General features: G+C 45.3%; 1 protein-coding gene across 5 annotated transcripts in view; it reads left to right on the top strand.

Annotated features, from left to right (window-relative positions):
• Positions 1-9,450, top strand: part of LOC135542120 (MYND-type zinc finger-containing chromatin reader ZMYND8-like) — a 33,559-nt gene extending 24,109 nt beyond the window's left edge. For all 5 annotated transcript variants that reach the window (XM_064968791.1, XM_064968793.1, XM_064968794.1 and 2 more), the window contains 5 exons: positions 112-305; positions 1,625-1,705; positions 1,817-1,895; positions 8,074-8,313; positions 8,438-9,450. In XM_064968791.1, coding sequence (XP_064824863.1) covers positions 112-305; positions 1,625-1,705; positions 1,817-1,895; positions 8,074-8,313; positions 8,438-8,613 — 770 coding nt within the window. In that variant the 3' untranslated portion in view covers positions 8,614-9,450. The remainder of the gene's footprint in view (positions 1-111; positions 306-1,624; positions 1,706-1,816; positions 1,896-8,073; positions 8,314-8,437) is intronic.
• The last annotated feature ends 10,375 nt before the right edge of the window (positions 9,451-19,825 follow it).

Genomic DNA, 19,825 nt, shown 5'->3' with positions numbered 1-19,825 from the left:
ACACTACAGAAAAGGGGGAGACAGCTAAAAAACTATTTGAGTGCAACCGCAGGCCTAAATACCATGACTGTGAAGTCAATGATTAGTTTTGATTGTTGTTGTTTACTGTAGCTGTCCAGCAGAAAGACCCCCCACTCAGTACGTCCACGTCGGCTGTTACCCTGGTGACCAGTATCCCAGCCTCTGTGGCCATGATGGCAGCTCCCGGAGTAGGCAGTGGCCCCTCCACCTCCATGGCAGGGGACTTCCAGATCCCTACCGCATCAGCAGACGTAGCAGCTGACATCGCCAAGTACACTAATAAAGTGAGTATGCAAGACTTGGACTGATGGCCACAGAGTAAAACAGCTGAAGGATGTACACTACACTCACTATCAGTATGTTACGATAGTTTGGGGCTTGGAGCAGAGCTTATTGAAGCATACAGACTTTTGGGGGACAATTTTACATGCACTACATGACCAAAAGTATGTGGACACCTGCTCGTCAAACATTTAATTCCATTAATATGTAGTTGGTCCCCCCTTTGCTGCTATAAACAGCCTCCACTCTTCTGGGAAGGTTTTCCACTAGATGTTGGAACATTGCTGCGGGGACTTGCTTCACTTCAGCCACAAGAGTATTCATGAGATCGGGCACTGATGTTGGGAGATTAGGCCTGGCTTGCAGTCGGCGTTCCAATTCATCCCAAAGGTGAATGGAGGTCAGGGCTCTGTGCAGGCCAGTCAAGTTCTTCCACATCGATATCAACAAACCATTTCTGTATGGACCTCGATTTGTGCATGGGGGCATTGTTATAATGAAACAGGAAAGGGCTTTCCCCAAACTGTTGCCAGCGTTAAGATTTCCATTTACTGGAACAAAGGGGCCTAACCCGAACCGTGAAAAACAGCCCCAGACCATTATTCCTCCTACACCAAACTTTACAGTAGGGACTATGCATTGGGCCAGGTAGTGTTTTCCTGGCATCCGCCAAACTCAGATTCGTCCGTTGGACTGTCAGATGGTGAAGCGTGATTTATCACTCCAGAGAATGCATTTCCACTGCTCCAGAGTTCAATGGTGGGGAGCTTAACACCACTCCAGCCGAAGCTTGGCATTGAGCATGGTGATCTTAGGCTTGTGTGCGGCTGCTCGGCCATGGAAACACATTTCATGACGCTCTCAACGAGCAGTTATTGTGCTGACGTTGCTTCCAAAGGCAGTTTGGAACTTGGTAGTGAGTGTTGCAAACGAGGACAGACAAGCTTCGTGCTTCAGCACTCGGCAGCCCCATTCTGTGAGCTTGTGCTGCCTACCACCTCGAGGCGGAGTCGTTGGTGCTCCTAGACGGTTCCACTTCAAAATAACAACACTTACAGTTGACCGGGGCAGCACTAACAAGGCATAAATGTGACAAACTGATTTTTGGAAAGGTGGCATCCTATGACAGTGCCACATTGACAGTCACTGAGTTCTTCAGTAAGGCCATTCTACTGCCAATGTTTGTCTATGGAGATTGCATGGATGTGTGATAAAGATTCTCAACCAATCAAAGATGAGTTATTATTTAATGAAGTTGTTACTAGTCAGCGGTCTCTTGGGTACATTGGACATTTTTGCTTCATTTCTCCTTTTTCCTCAGATAGTGGATGCAATCAAAGGAACGATGACTGAGCTGTACACCGAGCATTCCAAAAGCACTTCAGGGAACACAATAGCAGAGGTATGTATCTATCTGCTGGTCGCTCTCAGAGGCACTGAATAACACCCTGCATATAATAGTTAGCTGTATGACTCTGGGGAGTGAATGTATGTCCTTGTCTCTCCCACATAGATTAGACGATTGAGAATTGAAATAGAAAAACTGCAGTGGCTTCATCAACAGGAGCTGTCAGAAATGAAGCACAATCTAGGTAAGGACCTTTGCATTACTCAAGCTTCCACTGCAGATGACCCAGACAATTCTGGGTCAAAGGACTCTCAGTATAGACGGGTTGGTTATTTAGCAACAAAACCGACGGGTGCGCAACTATGGGCCAAAACAGACAGGGCTGGCTTAGATTGTTGACAACACGTAAACAATATTCACCTCCAATGTTTATTGAAATCATAAATATAGTTGCACAATAAGCACTTGTCTCTCAAATACATTGCTATTGTTGTAGCGAGATAGCATTTTTTTGCCATTGTAGCATTGACAACACGTAAACAATGTTTATTGAAATCATAAATGCATTTGCACAATAAGCACTTGTTGTATCTCAAATGCATTGTTATAGTTGTTGGTTAGCTGGCTAGCACATTTTGCCATATTAGCATTGACATGAAATCAGCCAAAACACCTCAAAACAAGACATGGAATCAATAACAAGATACAATGAGCTGAAACGAGCCACCTACAGTTCCCCACATGGCAGCTGCTTGTTGCTAACTATCTGACCATTCAGAATCATGATGCACATACATCATTTTCACAGTGGTGTAAAGTACTTAAGTAGTCCTTTAAAGTATTTTAACTTAAATAGTTTTTTTGTGGTTTCTATACTTTACTATTTATATTTTATACAACTTTTACTGAACTACATTCCTAAAGAAAATAATGTACTTTCTACTCCATACATTTTCCCTGACACCCAAAAGCACTCGTTACATTTTGAATGCTGAGCAGAACAGTCGAGTTCACACACTTATCAAGAGAACATCCCTGGTCATTCCTACTGCCTCTGATCTGGTGGACTCACTAAACACAAATGCTTTGTTTGTAAATAATGTCTGAGTGTTGGAGTTTGCCCCTGGCTAGCAGTACATTTTTTAAAAACAAGAAAATTGTGCCTACTGGTTTGCTTAATATAAGGAATTTGAAATGATTCATACTTTTACTTTTGATACTTACAGTTGAATTCGGAAGTTTACATACACTTAGGCTGTTTTTCAACCACTCCACAAATTTATTGTTAACAAACTATAGTTTTGGCAAGTCGGTTAGGACATCTACTTTGTGCATGACAAGTACATTTTCCAACAATTTTTTACAGATTATTTCACTTATAATTCACTGTATCACAATTCCAGTGGGTCAGAATTTTACATACACTAAGATGACTGTGCCTTTAAACAGCTTGGAAAATTCCAGATAATTATGTCATGGAAGCTTCTGATAGGCTTATTGACATAATTTGAGTCAACTGGAGGTGTACCTGTGGATGTATTTTATGGCCTACCTTCAAACTCAGTGTCTCTTTGATTGACATCATGGGAAAAATCAAAATAAATCAGCCAAGACCTCAGAATAAAAATTGTAGACCTCCACAAGTCTGGTTGAATTTCCAAACGCCTGAAGGTACCATGTTAATCTGTACAAACAATAGTCCACAAGTATAAATACCATGGGACCACGCAGCCGTCATACTGCTGAGGAAGGAGACGCGTTCTGTCTCCTAGAGATGAACATACTTTGGTGCGAAAAGTGCAAATCAATCCCAGAACAACAGCTAAGCAACTTGTGGAGATAATGGAGGAAACAGGTACAAAAGTATCTATATCCACAGTAAAACGAGTCCTATATCAACAAGGAAGAAGCCACTGCTCCAAAATAAAAAAGCCAGACTACGGTTTGCAACTGCACATGGGGACAAAGATCGTACTTTTTGAGAAATGTCCTCTGGTCTGATGAAACAAAAATAGAACTGTTTGGCCATAATGACCATCGTTGTGTTTGGAGGAAAAAGTGGGAGGCTTGCAAGCCGAAGAACACCATCCCAACCGTCAAGCACGGGGGTGGCAGCATCATATTGTGGGAGTGCTTTGCTGCACTTCACAAAATAGATGGCATCACGAGGAAGGAAAATTATGTGGATATATTGAAGCAACATCACAAGACATCAATCAGGAAGTTAAAGCTTGGTCACAAATGGGTCTTCCAAATGGACAATGACCCCAAGCATACTTCCAAAGTTGAGGCAAAATGGCTTAAGGACAACAAACTCAAGGTATTGGAATGGTCATCACAAAGCCCTGACCTCAATCATATAGAAAACCTGTGGGCAGAACTAAAAAAAAGACTGTGCGAGCAAGGAGGCCTACAAACCTGACTCAGTTACACTAGCTCTTTCGGGAGGAATGGGCCAACATTCACCCAACTTATTGTGGAAAGCTTGTGGAAGGCTACACAAAACAGGGATACTTCCGGCGCCGACAGAGATGGCCGCCTCGCTTCGCGTTCCTAGGAAACTATGCAGTTTTTTGTTTTTTTTACGTGTTATTTCTTACATTAGTACCCCAGGTCATCTTAGGTTTCATTACATACAGTCGAGAAGAACTACTGAATATAAGATCAGCGTCAACTCACCATCAGTACGACCAAGAATATGAGTTTCGCGATGCGGATCCTGTGTTCTGCCTTTCAACCAGGACAACGGAATGGATCCCAGCCGGCGACCAAAAAAAATGACTTTGTAAAAGAGGGAAACGAGGCGGTCTTCTGGTCAGACTACGGAGACGGGCACATCGTGCCCCACTTCCTAGCATTCTTCTCGCCAATGTCCCGTCTCTTGACAACAAGGTTGATGAAATCCGAGCAAGGGTAGCATTCCAGAGGGACATCAGAGACTGTAACGTTCTTTGCTTCACGGAAACATGGCTCACTGGAGAGACGCTCTCGGATGCGGTGCAGCCAGCGGGTTTCTCCACACATCGCGCCGACAGAAACAAACACCTTTCTGGTAAGAAGAGGGGCGGGGGTGTATGCCTTATGGCGAACGAGACGTGGTGTGATCACAGAAACATACAGGAACTCAAATCCTTCTGTTCACCTGATTTAGAATTCCTCACACTCAAATGTAGACCGCATTATCTACCAAGAGAATTCTCTTTGATTATAATCACAGCCGTATATATTCCCCCCCAAGCAGACACATCGATGGCTCTGAACGAACTTTATTTGACTCTTTGCAAACTGGAATCCTTACATCCTGAGGCTGCATTCATTGTTGCTGGGGATTTTAACAAGGCTAATCTGAAAACAAGTCTCTCTAAAATGTATCAGCATACCGATTGCGCCACCAGGGCTGGCAAAACCTTGGATCACTGTTATTCTAACTTCCGCGACGCATATAAGGCCCTGCCCCGCCCCCCTTTCGGAAAAGCTGACCACGACTCCATTTTGCTGATCCCTGCCTACAGACAGAAACTAAAAGAAGAAGCTCCCACACTGAGGTCTGTCCAACGCTGGTCCGTCCAAGCTGATTCCACACTCCAAGACTGCTTCCACCACGTGGACTGGGACATGTTTCGTATTGCGTCAGGCAACAACATTGACGAATACGCTGATTCGGTGTGCGAGTTCATTAGAACGTGCGTTGAAGATGTCGTTCCCATAGCAACGATTAAAACATTCCCTAACCAGAAACCGTGGATTGATGGCAGCATTCGCGTGAAACTGAAAGCGCGAACCACTGCTTTTAATCAGAGCAAGGTGACTGGTAACATGACCGAATACAAACAGTGCAGCTATTCCCTCCGTAAGGCTATCAAACAAGCTAAGCGTCAATATAGAGACAAAGTAGAATCTCAATTCAACGGCTCAGACACAAGAGGTATGTGGCAGGGTCTACAGTCAATCACGGACTACAAGATGAAATCCAGCTCAGTCACGGACCAGGATGTCTTGCTCCCAGGCAGACTAAATAACTTTTTTGCCCGCTTTGAGGACAATACAGTGCCACTGACACGGAATGCAACAGAAACATGCGGTCTCTCCTTCACTGCAGCCGAGGTGAGTAAAACATTTAAACGTGTTAACCCTCGCAAGGCTGCAGGCCCAGACGGCATCCCCAGCCGCGCCCTCAGAGCATGCGCAGACCAGCTGGCTGGTGTGTTTACGGACATATTCAATCAATACCTATACCAGTCTGCTGTTCCCACATGCTTCAAGAGGGCCACCATTGTTCATGTTCCCAAGAAAGCTAAGGTAACTGAGCTAAACGACTACCGCCCCATAGCACTTACTTCCGTCATCATGAAGTGCTTTGAGAGACTAGTCAAGGACCATATCACCTCCACCCTACCTGACACCCTAGACCCACTCCAATTTGCTTACCGCCCAAATAGGTCCACAGACGACACAATCTCAACCACACTGCACACTGCCCTAACCCATCTGGACAAGAGGAATACCTATGTGAGAATGCTGTTCATCGACTACAGCTCGGCATTTAACACCATAGTACCCTCCAAGCTCGTCATCAAGCTCGAGAGCCTGGGTCTCGACCCCGCCCTGTGCAACTGGGTACTGGACTTCCTGACGGGCCGCCCCCAGGTGGTGAGGGTAGGCAACAACATCTCCACCCCGCTGATCCTCAACACTGGGGCCCCACAAGGGTGCGTTCTGAGCCCTCTCCTGTACTCCCTGTTCACCCACGACTGCGCGGCAACGCACGCCTCCAACTCAATCATCAAGTTTGCGGACGACACAACAGTGGTAGGCTTGATTACCAACAACAACAAGACGGCCTACAGGGAGGAGGTGAGGGCCCTCGGAGTGTGGTGCCAGGACAATAACCTCACACTCAACGTCAACAAAACTAAGGAGATGATTGTGGACTTCAGGAAACAGCAGAGGGAACACCCCCCTATCCACATCGATGGAACAGTAGTGGAGAGGGTAGTAAGTTTTAAGTTCCTCGGCATACACATCACAGACAAACTGAATTGGTCCACTCACACAGACAGCATCGTGAAGAAGGCGCAGCAGCGCCTCTTCAACCTCAGGAGGCTGAAGAAATTTGGCTTGTCACCAAAAACACTCACAAACTTCTACAGATGCACAATCAAGAGCATCCTGGCGGGCTGTATCACCGCCTGGTACGGCAACTGCTCCGCCCACAACCGTAAGGCTCTCCAGAGGGTAGTGAGGTCTGCACAACGCATCACCGGGGGCAAACTACCTGCCCTCCAGGACACCTACACCACCCGATGTTACAGGAAGGCCATAAAGATCATCAAGGACAACACCCACCCGAGCCACTGCCTGTTCACCCCACTATCATCCAGAAGGCGAGGTCAGTACAGGTGCATCAAAGCTGGGACAGAGAAACTGAAAAACAGCTTCTATCTCAAGGCCATCAGACTGTTAAACAGCAACCACTAACATTGAGTGGCTGCTGCCAACACACTGACTCAACTCCAGCCACTTCAATAATGGGAATTGATGGGAAAGGATGTAAAATATATCACTAGCCACTTTAAACAATGCTACCTAATATAATGTTTACATACCCTACATTATTCATCTCATATGTATACGTATATACTGTACTCTATCATCTACTGCATCCTTATGTAATACATGTATCACTAGTCACTTTAACTATGCCACTTTGTTTACATACTCATCTCATATGTATATACTGTACTCGATACCATCTACTGTATCTTGCCTATGCTGCTCTGCACCATCACTCATTCATATCTTTATGTACATATTCTTTATCCCCTTACACTGTGTATAAGACAGTAGTTTTGGAATTGTTAGTTAGATTACTTGTTGGTTATTACTGCATTGTCGGAACTGGAAGCACAAGCATTTCGCTACACTCGCATTAACATCTGCTAACCATGTGTATGTGACAAATAAAATTTGATTTGATTTGAAAACATTTGATTCAAGTTAAACAATTTAAAGGCAATGATACCAAATATTTATTGAGTGTATGTAAACTTCTGACCCACTGGTAATGTGATGAAAGAAATAAAAGCTGAAATAAATCACTCTCTGTTATTATTCTGACATTTTACATTCTTAAAATAAAGTGGTGATCCTAACTGACCTAAGACAGGGAATTTTTACCAAGATTACATATCAAGAATTGTGAAAAACTGAGTTTAAATGTATTTGGCTAAGGTGTATGTAAACTTCTGACTTCAACTGTAAGTATATTTTAGCAATTACATTGACTTTTGATACTTAAGTATATTTAAAACGAGGTTGTCAGCCAACCCATCTATAACAATGGATGTCACTGACTGAGGAGAATTAATCACATTATTCTATAGAAAAGGTTATGTTATTGTCTGCTGTGTGTACATGTGCAGAGTTAACCATGGCTGAGATGAGGCAGAGTCTGGAGCAGGAGAGGGAGCGTCTGATGGCGGAGGTAAAGAAGCAGACAGAAGTGGAGAAACAGCAGGTGGTGGATGAGACCAAAAAGAAACAGTGGTGTGCCAACTGCAGGAAGGAGGCCATATTCTACTGCTGCTGGAACACCAGCTACTGTGACTACCCCTGCCAGCAAGCCCACTGGCCAGAACACATGAAGTCCTGCACACAATCAGGTAACACACACCAGCCATATCCAAAGCTGGATTTATACTAGTTAAAGAACATTGATTCCATCTGAATACATGTACTAATTGTCTTACAACTGCATAGTTATATATTTCTGTTCTCCTTTTGTAGCGACAGCCTCACAGCAAGAGCCTGAGTCAGGGTCCACGGCAGATGGCCCTAACAAAGCCTCCGGACAGTCCAACAGTGGTCAAACTTCTCCCAGAGGAACGACAGCATCTGCCCCCACAGACAAAGACTCTAACATGGAGAAAAGCAAGGACAATGTCACTGTCAGTCTGTCCTAACACTGAGCCCTTGCCATGGCATTGAGTTATCACACTTGAACCTGTAACATAAAATACCGACACCTTCTTAGCTACTGTACATGGACATGTTTCGTTAGCATTAGTCTTTTCAAGCTGCTGCTCTGAAGGTATCAAAATACTTGTTTATTTTAAGTGATCATGACCAGAATTTCATCTTTCCCCAATGCTATAATCATCCTTCTCCATCTCAAGTTCAGATGTACTTTATGCCCAAAGTACTATGGGACAAGTAACCACTAGAGAGCGCCACCTGTTCTCTTAATCACTGTCACCTTGCATTACACACACTTTGCAAGCTCATAGAGAAGCAGCTTTTCATGGACAAATTTGTGTGAGGCAGATGTACAGAAAGTGTATCTATTGTTATACGTAATATTAATAAAACTGTATTGGGTGTACATAATACGTTTTGGTACTGTGTGAAAGAATTGGACAGTTTGGTCAATGATCACCCAGATGACCAAATGTAATGTGAATGGACCAGAATGGAACATGGCTTCAGATTATTGTTGATACAAATTATTTTCAACCGCCTTCTTGTATGTTAACTTATTCATTATTTATGCTGAAATGTTGCCTACAGTTTTATTGAGGAGATAATGTTTGATGGACTGCCTGTTGAATTAAGATATGGTACAGAGATAGTTATATGAAGCTTTTCCATTTCAGAATGTTTTTCTTTCCTCCCTTAGGACTAACGCTCATCATAATGCAACCGACATTTGTCCTGTATTCATATTTCTGTGTTCATACTCTTTCATCTTGTATTGTTGTCACTGAGAAATAAACCATATTTATGGCAAACACAGGCCCTGAGAGGGAACAGAATACAACACTAGTTTTTGAAAACCCTTGCATTTTCTACGTGTCTCCCACCTGATGATACAAAAACATAAATGTATTTGGTTGAAAATGATCGGCTACGGTGAACTGACCACGTCTTTGTACGTCAGGTTTGAACACTCTACTACAATTTATTCACTCATCTGCAGGAAACCCCATTTGATTTTCAAACTATTCTCCTACAGCACACTGTAATGGAGTCATTCCTCCCTGCCACGGTATAGAGAAGAGACTAAAGGAACTTGGTTGTATTTCATGTTTGTTTACATTCTGTAAATAAATAAAGTGTGTTGTTCTAAAACTGTCTGACCTTGACAAAATACATTCCGCCTCGCTCCACATTCCGCCTCGCTCCACAGGTAGTATCACATTTTCATTTCACTTCATTACAGTACAACGGTTTGATTTGTTTGATCGTAGCTAGCTAGCTACATAGCCGTCTTTGTATCTAAGACAATTGTGTAGTCTAGAGCGATTTTCTAGGTTAGCTAGCCAGCTATTGTCGTTCTTTTAACGTAACGTTACGTAATCAACACTGCTAGCTAGCCAGCTAGCCCCCAAATAGCAGCACTGTAGAAACTATTACACTCGACGGAACGACTTGATTAGTGTAGTGTCAACAACGTAGACACTGCCAGCTAGCCTACTCCAGCAGCACTGTATCATTTCAATCATTTTAGTCAATAAGATTCTTGCTACATAAGCTTAACGTTCTGAACATTCGATAAGTGTAGTCCACTTGTCATTCCAATCTCCTTTGCATTAGCGTAGCCTCTTCTGTAGCCTGTCAACTATGTGTCTATCTATCCCTGTTCTCTCCTCTCTGCACAGACCATACAAACGCTCCACACCGCGTGGCCGCGGCCACCCTAATCTGGTGGTCCCAGCGCGCACGACCCACGTGGAGTTCCAGGTCTCCGGTAGCCTCTGGAACTGCCGATCTGCGGCCAACAAGGCAGAGTTCATCTCAGCCTATGCCTCCCTCCAGTCCCTCGACTTCTTGGCACTGACGGAAACATGGATCACCACAGACAACACTGCTACTCCTACTGCTCTCTCTTCGTCCGCCCACGTGTTCTCGCACACCCCGAGAGCTTCTGGTCAGCGGGGTGGTGGCACCGGGATCCTCATCTCTCCCAAGTGGTCATTCTCTCTTTCTCCCCTTACCCATCTGTCTATCGCCTCCTTTGAATTCCATGCTGTCACAGTTACCAGCCCTTTCAAGCTTAACATCCTTATTATTTATCGCCCTCCAGGTTCCCTCGGAGAGTTCATCAATGAGCTTGATGCCTTGATAAGCTCCTTTCCTGAGGACGGCTCACCTCTCACAGTCCTGGGCGACTTTAACCTCCCCACGTCTACCTTTGACTCATTCCTCTCTGCCTCCTTCTTTCCACTCCTCTCCTCTTTGACCTCACCCTCTCACCTTCCCCCTACTCACAAGGCAGGCAATACGCTCGACCTCATCTTTACTAGATGCTGTTCTTCCACTAACCTCATTGCAACTCCCTCCAAGTCTCCGACCACTACCTTGTATCCTTTTCCCTCTCGCTCTCATCCAACACTTCCCACACTGCCCCTACTCGGATGGTATCGCGCCGTCCCAACCTTCGCTCTCTCTCCCCCCGCTACTCTCTCCCTCTTCCATCCTATCATCTCTTCCCTCTGCTCATACCTTCTCCAACCTATCTCCTGATTCTGCCTCCTCAACCCTCCTCTCTTCCCTTTCTGCATCCTTTGACTCTCTATGTCCCCTATCCTCCAGGCCGGCTCGGTCCTCCCCTCCCGCTCCGTGGCTCGACGACTCATTGCGAGCTCACAGAATAGTGCTCCGGGCAGCCGAGCGGAAATGGAGGAAAACTCGCCTCCCTGCGGACCTGGCATCCTTTCACTCCCTCCTCTCTACATTTTCCTCCTCTGTCTCTGCTGCTAAAGCCACTTTCTTCCACTCTAAATTCCAAGCATCTGCCTCTAACCCTAGGAAGCTCTTTGCCACCTTCTCCTCCCTCCTGAATCCTCCTCCCCCTCCCCCCCCCTCCTCCCTCTCTGCAGATGACTTCGTCAACCATTTTGAAAAGAAGGTCGACGACATCCGATCCTCGTTTGCTAAGTCAAACGACACCGCTGGTTCTGATCACACTGCCCTACCCTGTGCTCTGACCTCTTTCTCCCCTCTCTCTCCAGATGAAATCTCGCTTCTTGTGACGGCCGGCCGCCCAACAACCTGCCCGCTTGACCCTATCCCCTCCTCTCTTCTCCAGACCATTTCCGGAGACCTTCTCCCTTACCTCACCTCGCTCATCAACTCATCCCTGACCGCTGGCTACGTCCCTTCCGTCTTCAAGAGAGCGAGAGTTGCACCCCTTCTGAAAAAACCTACACTCGATCCCTCCGATGTCAACAACTACAGACCAGTATCCCTTCTTTCTTTTCTCTCCAAAACTCTTGAACGTGCCGTCCTTGGCCAGCTCTCCCGCTATCTCTCTCAGAATGACCTTCTTGATCCAAATCAGTCAGGTTTCAAGACTAGTCATTCAACTGAGACTGCTCTTCTCTGTATCACGGAGGCGCTCCGCACTGCTAAAGCTAACTCTCTCTCCTCTGCTCTCATCCTTCTAGACCTATCGACTGCCTTCGACACTGTGAACCATCAGATCCTCCTCTCCACCCTCTCCGAGTTGGGCATCTCCGGTGCGGCCCACGCTTGGATTGCGTCCTACCTGACAGGTCGCTCCTACCAGGTGGCGTGGCGAGAATCTGTCTCCTCGCCACGCGCTCTCACCACTGGTGTCCCCCAGGGCTCTGTTCTAGGCCCTCTCCTATTCTCGCTATACACCAAGTCACTTGGCTCTGTCATAACCTCACATGGTCTCTCCTATCATTGCTATGCAGACGACACACAATTAATCTTCTCCTTTCCCCCTTCTGATGACCAGGTGGCGAATCGCATCTCTGCATGTCTGGCAGACATATCAGTGTGGATGACGGATCACCACCTCAAGCTGAACCTCGGCAAGACGGAGCTGCTCTTCCTCCCGGGGAAGGACTGCCCGTTCCATGATCTCGCCATCACGGTTGACAGCTCCATTGTGTCCTCCTCCCAGAGCGCTAAGAACCTTGGCGTGATCCTGGACAACACCCTGTCGTTCTCAACTAACATCAAGGCGGTGGCCCGTTCCTGTAGGTTCATGCTCTACAACATCCGCAGAGTACGACCCTGCCTCACACAGGAAGCGGCGCAGGTCCTAATCCAGGCACTTGTCATCTCCCGTCTGGATTACTGCAACTCGCTGTTGGCTGGGCTCCCTGCCTGTGCCATTAAACCCCTACAACTCATCCAGAACGCCGCAGCCCGTCTGGTGTTCAACCTTCCCAAGTTCTCTCACGTCACCCCGCTCCTCCGCTCTCTCCACTGGCTTCCAGTTGAAGCTCGCATCCGCTACAAGACCATGGTGCTTGCCTACGGAGCTGTGAGGGGAACGGCACCGCAGTACCTCCAGGCTCTGATCAGGCGCTACACCCAAACAAGGGCACTGCGTTCATCCACCTCTGGCCCGCTCGCCTCCCTACCACTGAGGAAGTACAGTTCCCGCTCAGCCCAGTCAAAACTGTTCGCTGCTCTGGCCCCCCAATGGTGGAACAAACTCCCTCACGACGCCAGGACAGCGGAGTCAATCACCACCTTCCGGAGACACCTGAAACCCCACCTCTTCAAGGAATACCTAGGATAGGATAAAGCAATCCTTCTCACCCCCCCCCTTAAATGATTTAGATGCACTATTGTAAAGTGGCTGTTCCACTGATGTCAGAAGGTGAATTCACCAATTTGTAAGTCGCTCTGGATAAGAGCGTCTGCTAAATGACTTAAATGTAAATGTAAATGTAAAATACCATTGTTCCCATCCTATCAGAATAAAGTCCTTGGGCTGAGAGCTATTCAACAAGTGGTAGCAGCATGGCTCTAATGTACCACCATTTTGGTCGCATATGCCCTCAAATATGTTGCTGTGTGACCTGGAATTTTGATTTGGAATCATCAGTGTGCCTACAAAGATATTCACCAACATGGCATATGACAATGCCCTGGATTCCCTGTGGTTTGTTTTGGAATCCGACAGAATCTTTCCACTCCTGGCCTTCATTAGCGCTGTGGTAACAACTGAGCAATATAGCCACATACCTTCCAGCTCTCCTTTATCTGACAAATAGTCTGCAACATTCTGGAGGTGTAACGCGGTCCCTGTTCCAGGGACATCACTGGATAAGAAATCCAGGCTGCCAACGCTTTGCCATATATGGACATGTGTATGTGAAGTCCGAACTAAGTAGCTCTAGCACAGATAGAACAATGAGACAGAAATTTCATCGGATGTATAAATGTGAAGCATCCGGTTGGCGTTTCAATTCACTATCAAATATGGTGGTGAGAGGAAGCCCAGTGCCGGCTGTGGGAGAAGATGCAGCGAGATGGATTTTGGCCGACATTCTCCTTATTTTCTCATCGATAAAACACTTGATCAAAATACAGTTTCGTTTCTAAAACTAGAATATGTTACGAACAGAGTGGATACATTTTTATAGACTTTACCATTTGCCAAACTTTTTTTTTTAAATGCAAGGGCGAATTTACTTCAGAGTAGGCGTTCCCTATAGGAAAAATGCAAATATATCCTATAACGCACCAATAGGCGTGACGGTCTCTGCCCACTATGATTAATTTGCTTCCATTTGAAACGAAGAGCAGTGCTCTATATTGGGTTAGTTATACAAATCTTCGATTCTATTTAATTGGTCCGGATTTGTTTAGTGTTTTTTTTTTAATCTAGTTTTCGATTTAGCCGTGAAGACATCATGGATTCATAACCCTGTAGAGTAGATTAAAAGTACGGTCCAAACACTTAAAATACACACCCTCGCTTTATACCATTGAGAGAATCCCCGTAGCAATCCCCTCAGCCCTCGTTTGCATTCGGCTTTGCGAGTGTACAATTATGTTCACTTCAGGGCCTGAAACTCCCCATAATACAATTCGCGACGACCGCACATCCGCTAAGAAAAGTCCGCGAAAACATAAAAACAACATCAATGGAGAAGTTCTATGAATTATGGGAAGTTTCAGGCCCTGAAGTGAACATAAATGTATACAAGTGTAATTAAAACGAATGCAAATAAGTTCGAAGTTGTGCTACTAATGCACAAACACGTCTCGTAAATATGTTTTTGTTTGGTTATCTTTTGGAATTTGTAGAAATAAAAAAATGGCTAACGTTAGTTAGCTAATTCATTTGCTAGCTATCATACAATTGGCGTATATTAATAATTATATATTTAATATAAGTGGACATGCACTCATAATTGACTGTAGCGAATATAAAGCACCCACAAGCTACCCGTGGCTGAAAACATAATTATCGTGTGACGAATTTCCAGTCAAGGGTGGCCCATTTAAAAAATGATTCCCTCCTCCCTTGCCATTTAAAAAAACCACAGCAAATCAATACAGAAAGTACATGAGGGAACACAAGTATATATATAGATTATATACAATGTACAATCAAGCTAGGGGGTACAATATCCTCCCTTGCCTCTTGCCCTGCAAGTGTATTCTCGTCAAACGTCATGAAACGTCATCAGAAGTGTCCACTTAATGTTTGGACCTTAACAGAAGAACAGAAGGATGAGGTTAATGGATCATCAGCAATGAGTACAGACAGATAGATAGCTAGATAATGTAGCTACTTAGCAACAAAAAATATTTCACGTTTTCATTTTTTTATAACAATGTAAACCTGAATGTGATGCACAGGAGTTATATTCACAAAACGATCAGCTGTGATTGTTTAGCTGCAAATAGCTAGCTGCTGTAGCTAGATGGGTGATGCATATTTGCGGTGTTAATAAACTGGGCAAAGAGTGTTAGAAGTGGTTTTATATTACATTCACCTATACCTAGCTACCCGCCTGTAACTATATTGCAGATATAAGCAGTGTCAAGATCAGAGCTCCAGCAAGCTTGTTTTGAGAACTTACTAACAGCTTCTGTAATATATATATATATATATATAAAAATACAAAGACAACACACCACAACAGGACATTTCCTTAATCCAACCTGGCCATTTCCTTACTCCCACCTGGCCTATTAGAGGACAAGATGGAGATACCAGCAAATTGCTTACACATATCCAATACTTCCAGATGTACACAACAAGTTTCTAGGGGCTATGGGTTTATTTGTGTTTCAGGGATTAATACCAATGGACCAAGACCCTGGGCTCGGAGTCCAGACCCAGATCAACACTGCATTCATGTGGTCTAATGGCCAACACCACAATAACAAGAGACTATCAGTGCTATTAGGTATAGTAGGGCTGCCTATACAAGGGTTAGTTGGGATCAGGCTTTCTGGGCATGGCATGTAGGGCATTGGTCACCAACCCTGTTCCTGGAACTCCACGGGGTATGAGGTCTAATACAAAGGAGGGTTTGTAAGTGTTGAGCTTGACTCCACAGCTCCACATGGTTGAATAGTGTCTAATGTCCTGTTGCAGGTAGGCAAGCTATATAATTACTCTACAACATAGCTACAGGTATAAGAGTAGTCATGGTAAGTTGACTAGGCCTACTTATTAGACACTATTGGGTTGGATGATGATCACTTAGCACCCACAGGGCAGGTCATACGTTACCTTGGCTTTAAAGTAAAGTAGCCTTGCACAAGCCTTGGCTTGTGCGAGCTGGAACGACTCATAGGAGCAGGAGCCTATTTCTGGTTTCTGTAGTGTGAGGCATCTTGATGTACAAGTACACCCCCTGCACAGGATGCTAGTCTATCACAAGGCCTTGGCTTTAAGGAGATGGCAATATCTGCATCATCGTAAGTTAAGACTATTTCCTCAGTGTGTATTAGAGTTAATAATTATTAAAACCTCAAATGTTTTTGTAAATATGTTTCATAATGTATCTGATCAATTACGCATGTATCTATTCATATTTCTCTCTAGTTCAGGAGCCAAGGAGAGAGGATGCGCATGGAGAGGAGGGCTGTGGAGAGGAGGGCCGTGGAGAGAAAGATGCATGTTAAGTACAATTTAACCAATCTGAAATGGTGGCAAAATCTCACACAATACAATTAGATCTCCACTTCAAATTCAAAGCACAACATTGCCTTATAGTAAGTAGCCTTCACACTGGGCAATTTCACAAGCCGATTGTATATTCTTGAGCCTCTTCCTTCCATCCCTTCCTTCTGTGTGTACGATAGCTGTAAATACATTGGGAGAAGATAAAGGCCATTCTGGTAATGTTGTTTACCCTGTCATATTGTGATAGCAAAGGAGCCTTGTCAGCCACATACGGAGTGCGGATGACAAGCAATCTACAAAACTTATCAGGATGCTGTGGCTTGTGGCAAATTCATGGCTAAAATTACACAGAGACATATCTATTAGACATGACGAATGCTTTATCCTTATTTTTCAGTACAAATTCATTTAATTAATTCACATGGCAGAAGACAATTTAACTCTGATATGCATGATACAAATATAATAAAAAGGAACATACACTATATATTCATAACTATTCGGATTCCTCTATTTCAGCCACACCCGTTGCTGACAGGTGTATAAAATCTAGCACACCGCCATGCAATCTCCATAGACAAACATTGACAGTAGAATGGCCTTACTGAAGAGCTCAGTGACTTTCAATGTAGCACCAAGTCAGTTTGTCAAATTTATGCCCTGTTAGAGCTGCCCCGGTCACTGTAATTGCAGTTATTCTGCAGTGGGAAAGTCTAGGAGCACCAACAGCTCAGCCGCGAAGTGGTAGGCCACACAAGCTCACAGAACGAGACAGCTGAAGTGCGTAGTGTGTAAAAATCATCTGTCCTCGGTTGCAACACTACCAAGTTCCAAACTCTGGGGCATTGGAAACGCTTTCTCTGGAGTGATGAATTACGCTTCACCATCTGGCAGTCCAATGGACAAATCTGGGTTTGGCGGATGCCAGGAATACGCTACTGGCCTGAATGCATAGTGCCCACTGTAAAGTTTGGTGGAGGAGGAATAGTGGTCTGGGGCTGTTTTTCATGGTTTGGGCTAGGCCCCCTAGTTCCAGTGAAGGGAAATCTTAACGCTACAGCATACAAACATTCTAGATGATTCTGAGCTTCCAACTTTGTGGCAACAGTTTGGGGAAGGCCCTTTCCTGTTCCAGTATGACAATGCCTGCGTGCACAAATCGAGGTCCATACAGAAATAGTTTGTCGAGATCGATGTGGAAGGACTTGACTGGCCTTCACAGAGCCTTGACCTCAATCCCATCGAACATCTTTGGAATTAATTGGAATGCTGACTGCGAGCCAGGCCTAATCGCCCAACATCAGTGCCAGACCTCACTAATGCTCTTGTGGCTGAATGGAAGCAAGTCCATGCAGCAATGTTCCAACATCTAGTGGAAAGCCTTCCCAGAAGAGTGGCTGCTGTTATAGCAGCAAAAGGGGGACTAACTCCTTATCAAAGCCCATGATTCGGTCACGGCCGGTTACGACAGAGCCTGGGCGCATGACACAAGTAATTTTTCCAACAATTGTTTACAGATTTTTTTACTACTCACAATTCCAGTGGGTCTGAAGTTTACATGCATTAAGTTGACTGCCTGGAAAATTCCCCAAAATTATGTCATGGCTTTAGAAGCTTCTGATAGGCTAATTTACATATTTTGAGTCAATTGGAGGTATAACTGTGGATGTATTTCTAGGTATACCTTCAAACAACATGGGAAAATCAAAAGAAATCAGCCAAGACCTCAGAAAAACAATTATAAACCTCCACATGCCTGGTTCATCCTTGGGAGCAATTTCTAAACGCCTGAAGGTACCACGTTGTAACGGATCTTGTCCTCCTCTTCTGAGGAGGAGTAGCGAGAAGGAAGGAGCCTGCCCAACCTTACCTGGTTGAATGCACCCCGTAGCCAGGTAAGTGCGGCAAGGTGGAATAGCCCGCACTGGGCTGTGCTGGCGAACCGGGGACACCATGCGTAAGGCTGGTGCCATGTACACCGGCCCGAGGAGACGCACTGGAGACCAGATGCGCTGAGCCGGCTTCATGGCACCTGGCTCGATGCCCACTCTAGCCCGGCCGATGCGAGGCGCTGCAATGTCCGCACCAGGCTAAGCACGCGTACTGGGGACACCGTGCGTTCCACCACATAACACGGTGCCTGCCCGGTCCCCCTCGCTCTCCGGTAAGCACGGGAAGTTGGTGCAGGTCTCCTAGCTGACTTCGCCACACTCCCCGTATGCCTCCCCCAATACATTTTTTCGGGCTGCCTCTCGAGCTTCCAGCAGCACTGCCACCTCATAACGCCACCTCTCGACTTTCGCTGCCTGTAGCTCTGCCTTGGGTCGGCAATATTCTCCCGGCTGTGCCCATGGTCCCTTGCCGTCCAGAATCTCCTCCCATGACCAGGAGTCCTGATCTCGCTGCTGCTGCTGCCCATTACCACGCTGATTGGTCCTTTGGTTGTGGGTGTTTCTGTAATGGATCTCGTCCTCCTCTTCTGAGGAGGAGGAGCGATAAGGATCGGAGGACCAATGCACAGCATAGTAAGTGTCCATAATGTCTAATCAAACACAACAGAACAATGGAACAAAACAATAAACGTGAATAAACGAAACAGTCCCGTGTGGTAACAAACACTGACACCGAAGACAAACACCCACAACTCAAAAGTGAAACCAGGCTACCTAAGTATGATTCTCAATCAGGGACAACGATTGACAGCTGCCTCTGATTGAAAACCATACTAGGCCGAACATAGAAATCCCAAATTATAGAAAAACGAACATAGACAACCCACCCAACTCATGCCCTGACCATACTAAAACGAAGACATAACAAAGGAACTAAGGTCAGAACGTGACACACGTTCATCTGTACAAACAATAGTATGCAAGCATAAGCACCATGGGACCACGCAACCGTCATACCGTTCAGGAAGGAGACTCATTCGATCTCCTAGAGATGAACGTACTTTGGTGCGAAAGTGCAAATCAATTCCAGAACAACAGCAAAGGACCTTGTGAAGATGCTGGAGGAAACGGGTACAAAAGTATCTATAGCCACAGTAAAACAAGTCCTATATCGACATAACCTGAAAGGCCGCTCAGCAAGGAAAAAGCCACTGCCCCAAAACTGACATAAAAAGCCAGACTACGGTTTGCAACTGCACATGGGGACAAAGATCATACTTTTTGGGAGAAATGTCCTCTGGTCTGATGAAACAAAAATAGAACTGTTTGGCAATAATGACCAACGTTATGTTTGGAGGGAAATGGGGGAAG

The sequence above is a fragment of the Oncorhynchus masou genome, chromosome 6 (genome assembly GCF_036934945.1).
Source record: "Oncorhynchus masou masou isolate Uvic2021 chromosome 6, UVic_Omas_1.1, whole genome shotgun sequence".
Classification (NCBI taxonomy): Eukaryota; Metazoa; Chordata; class Actinopteri; order Salmoniformes; family Salmonidae; genus Oncorhynchus; species Oncorhynchus masou.
Note: the sequence above shows the minus strand (reverse complement) of the source record. Positions and strands in the feature narration are given on the sequence as shown.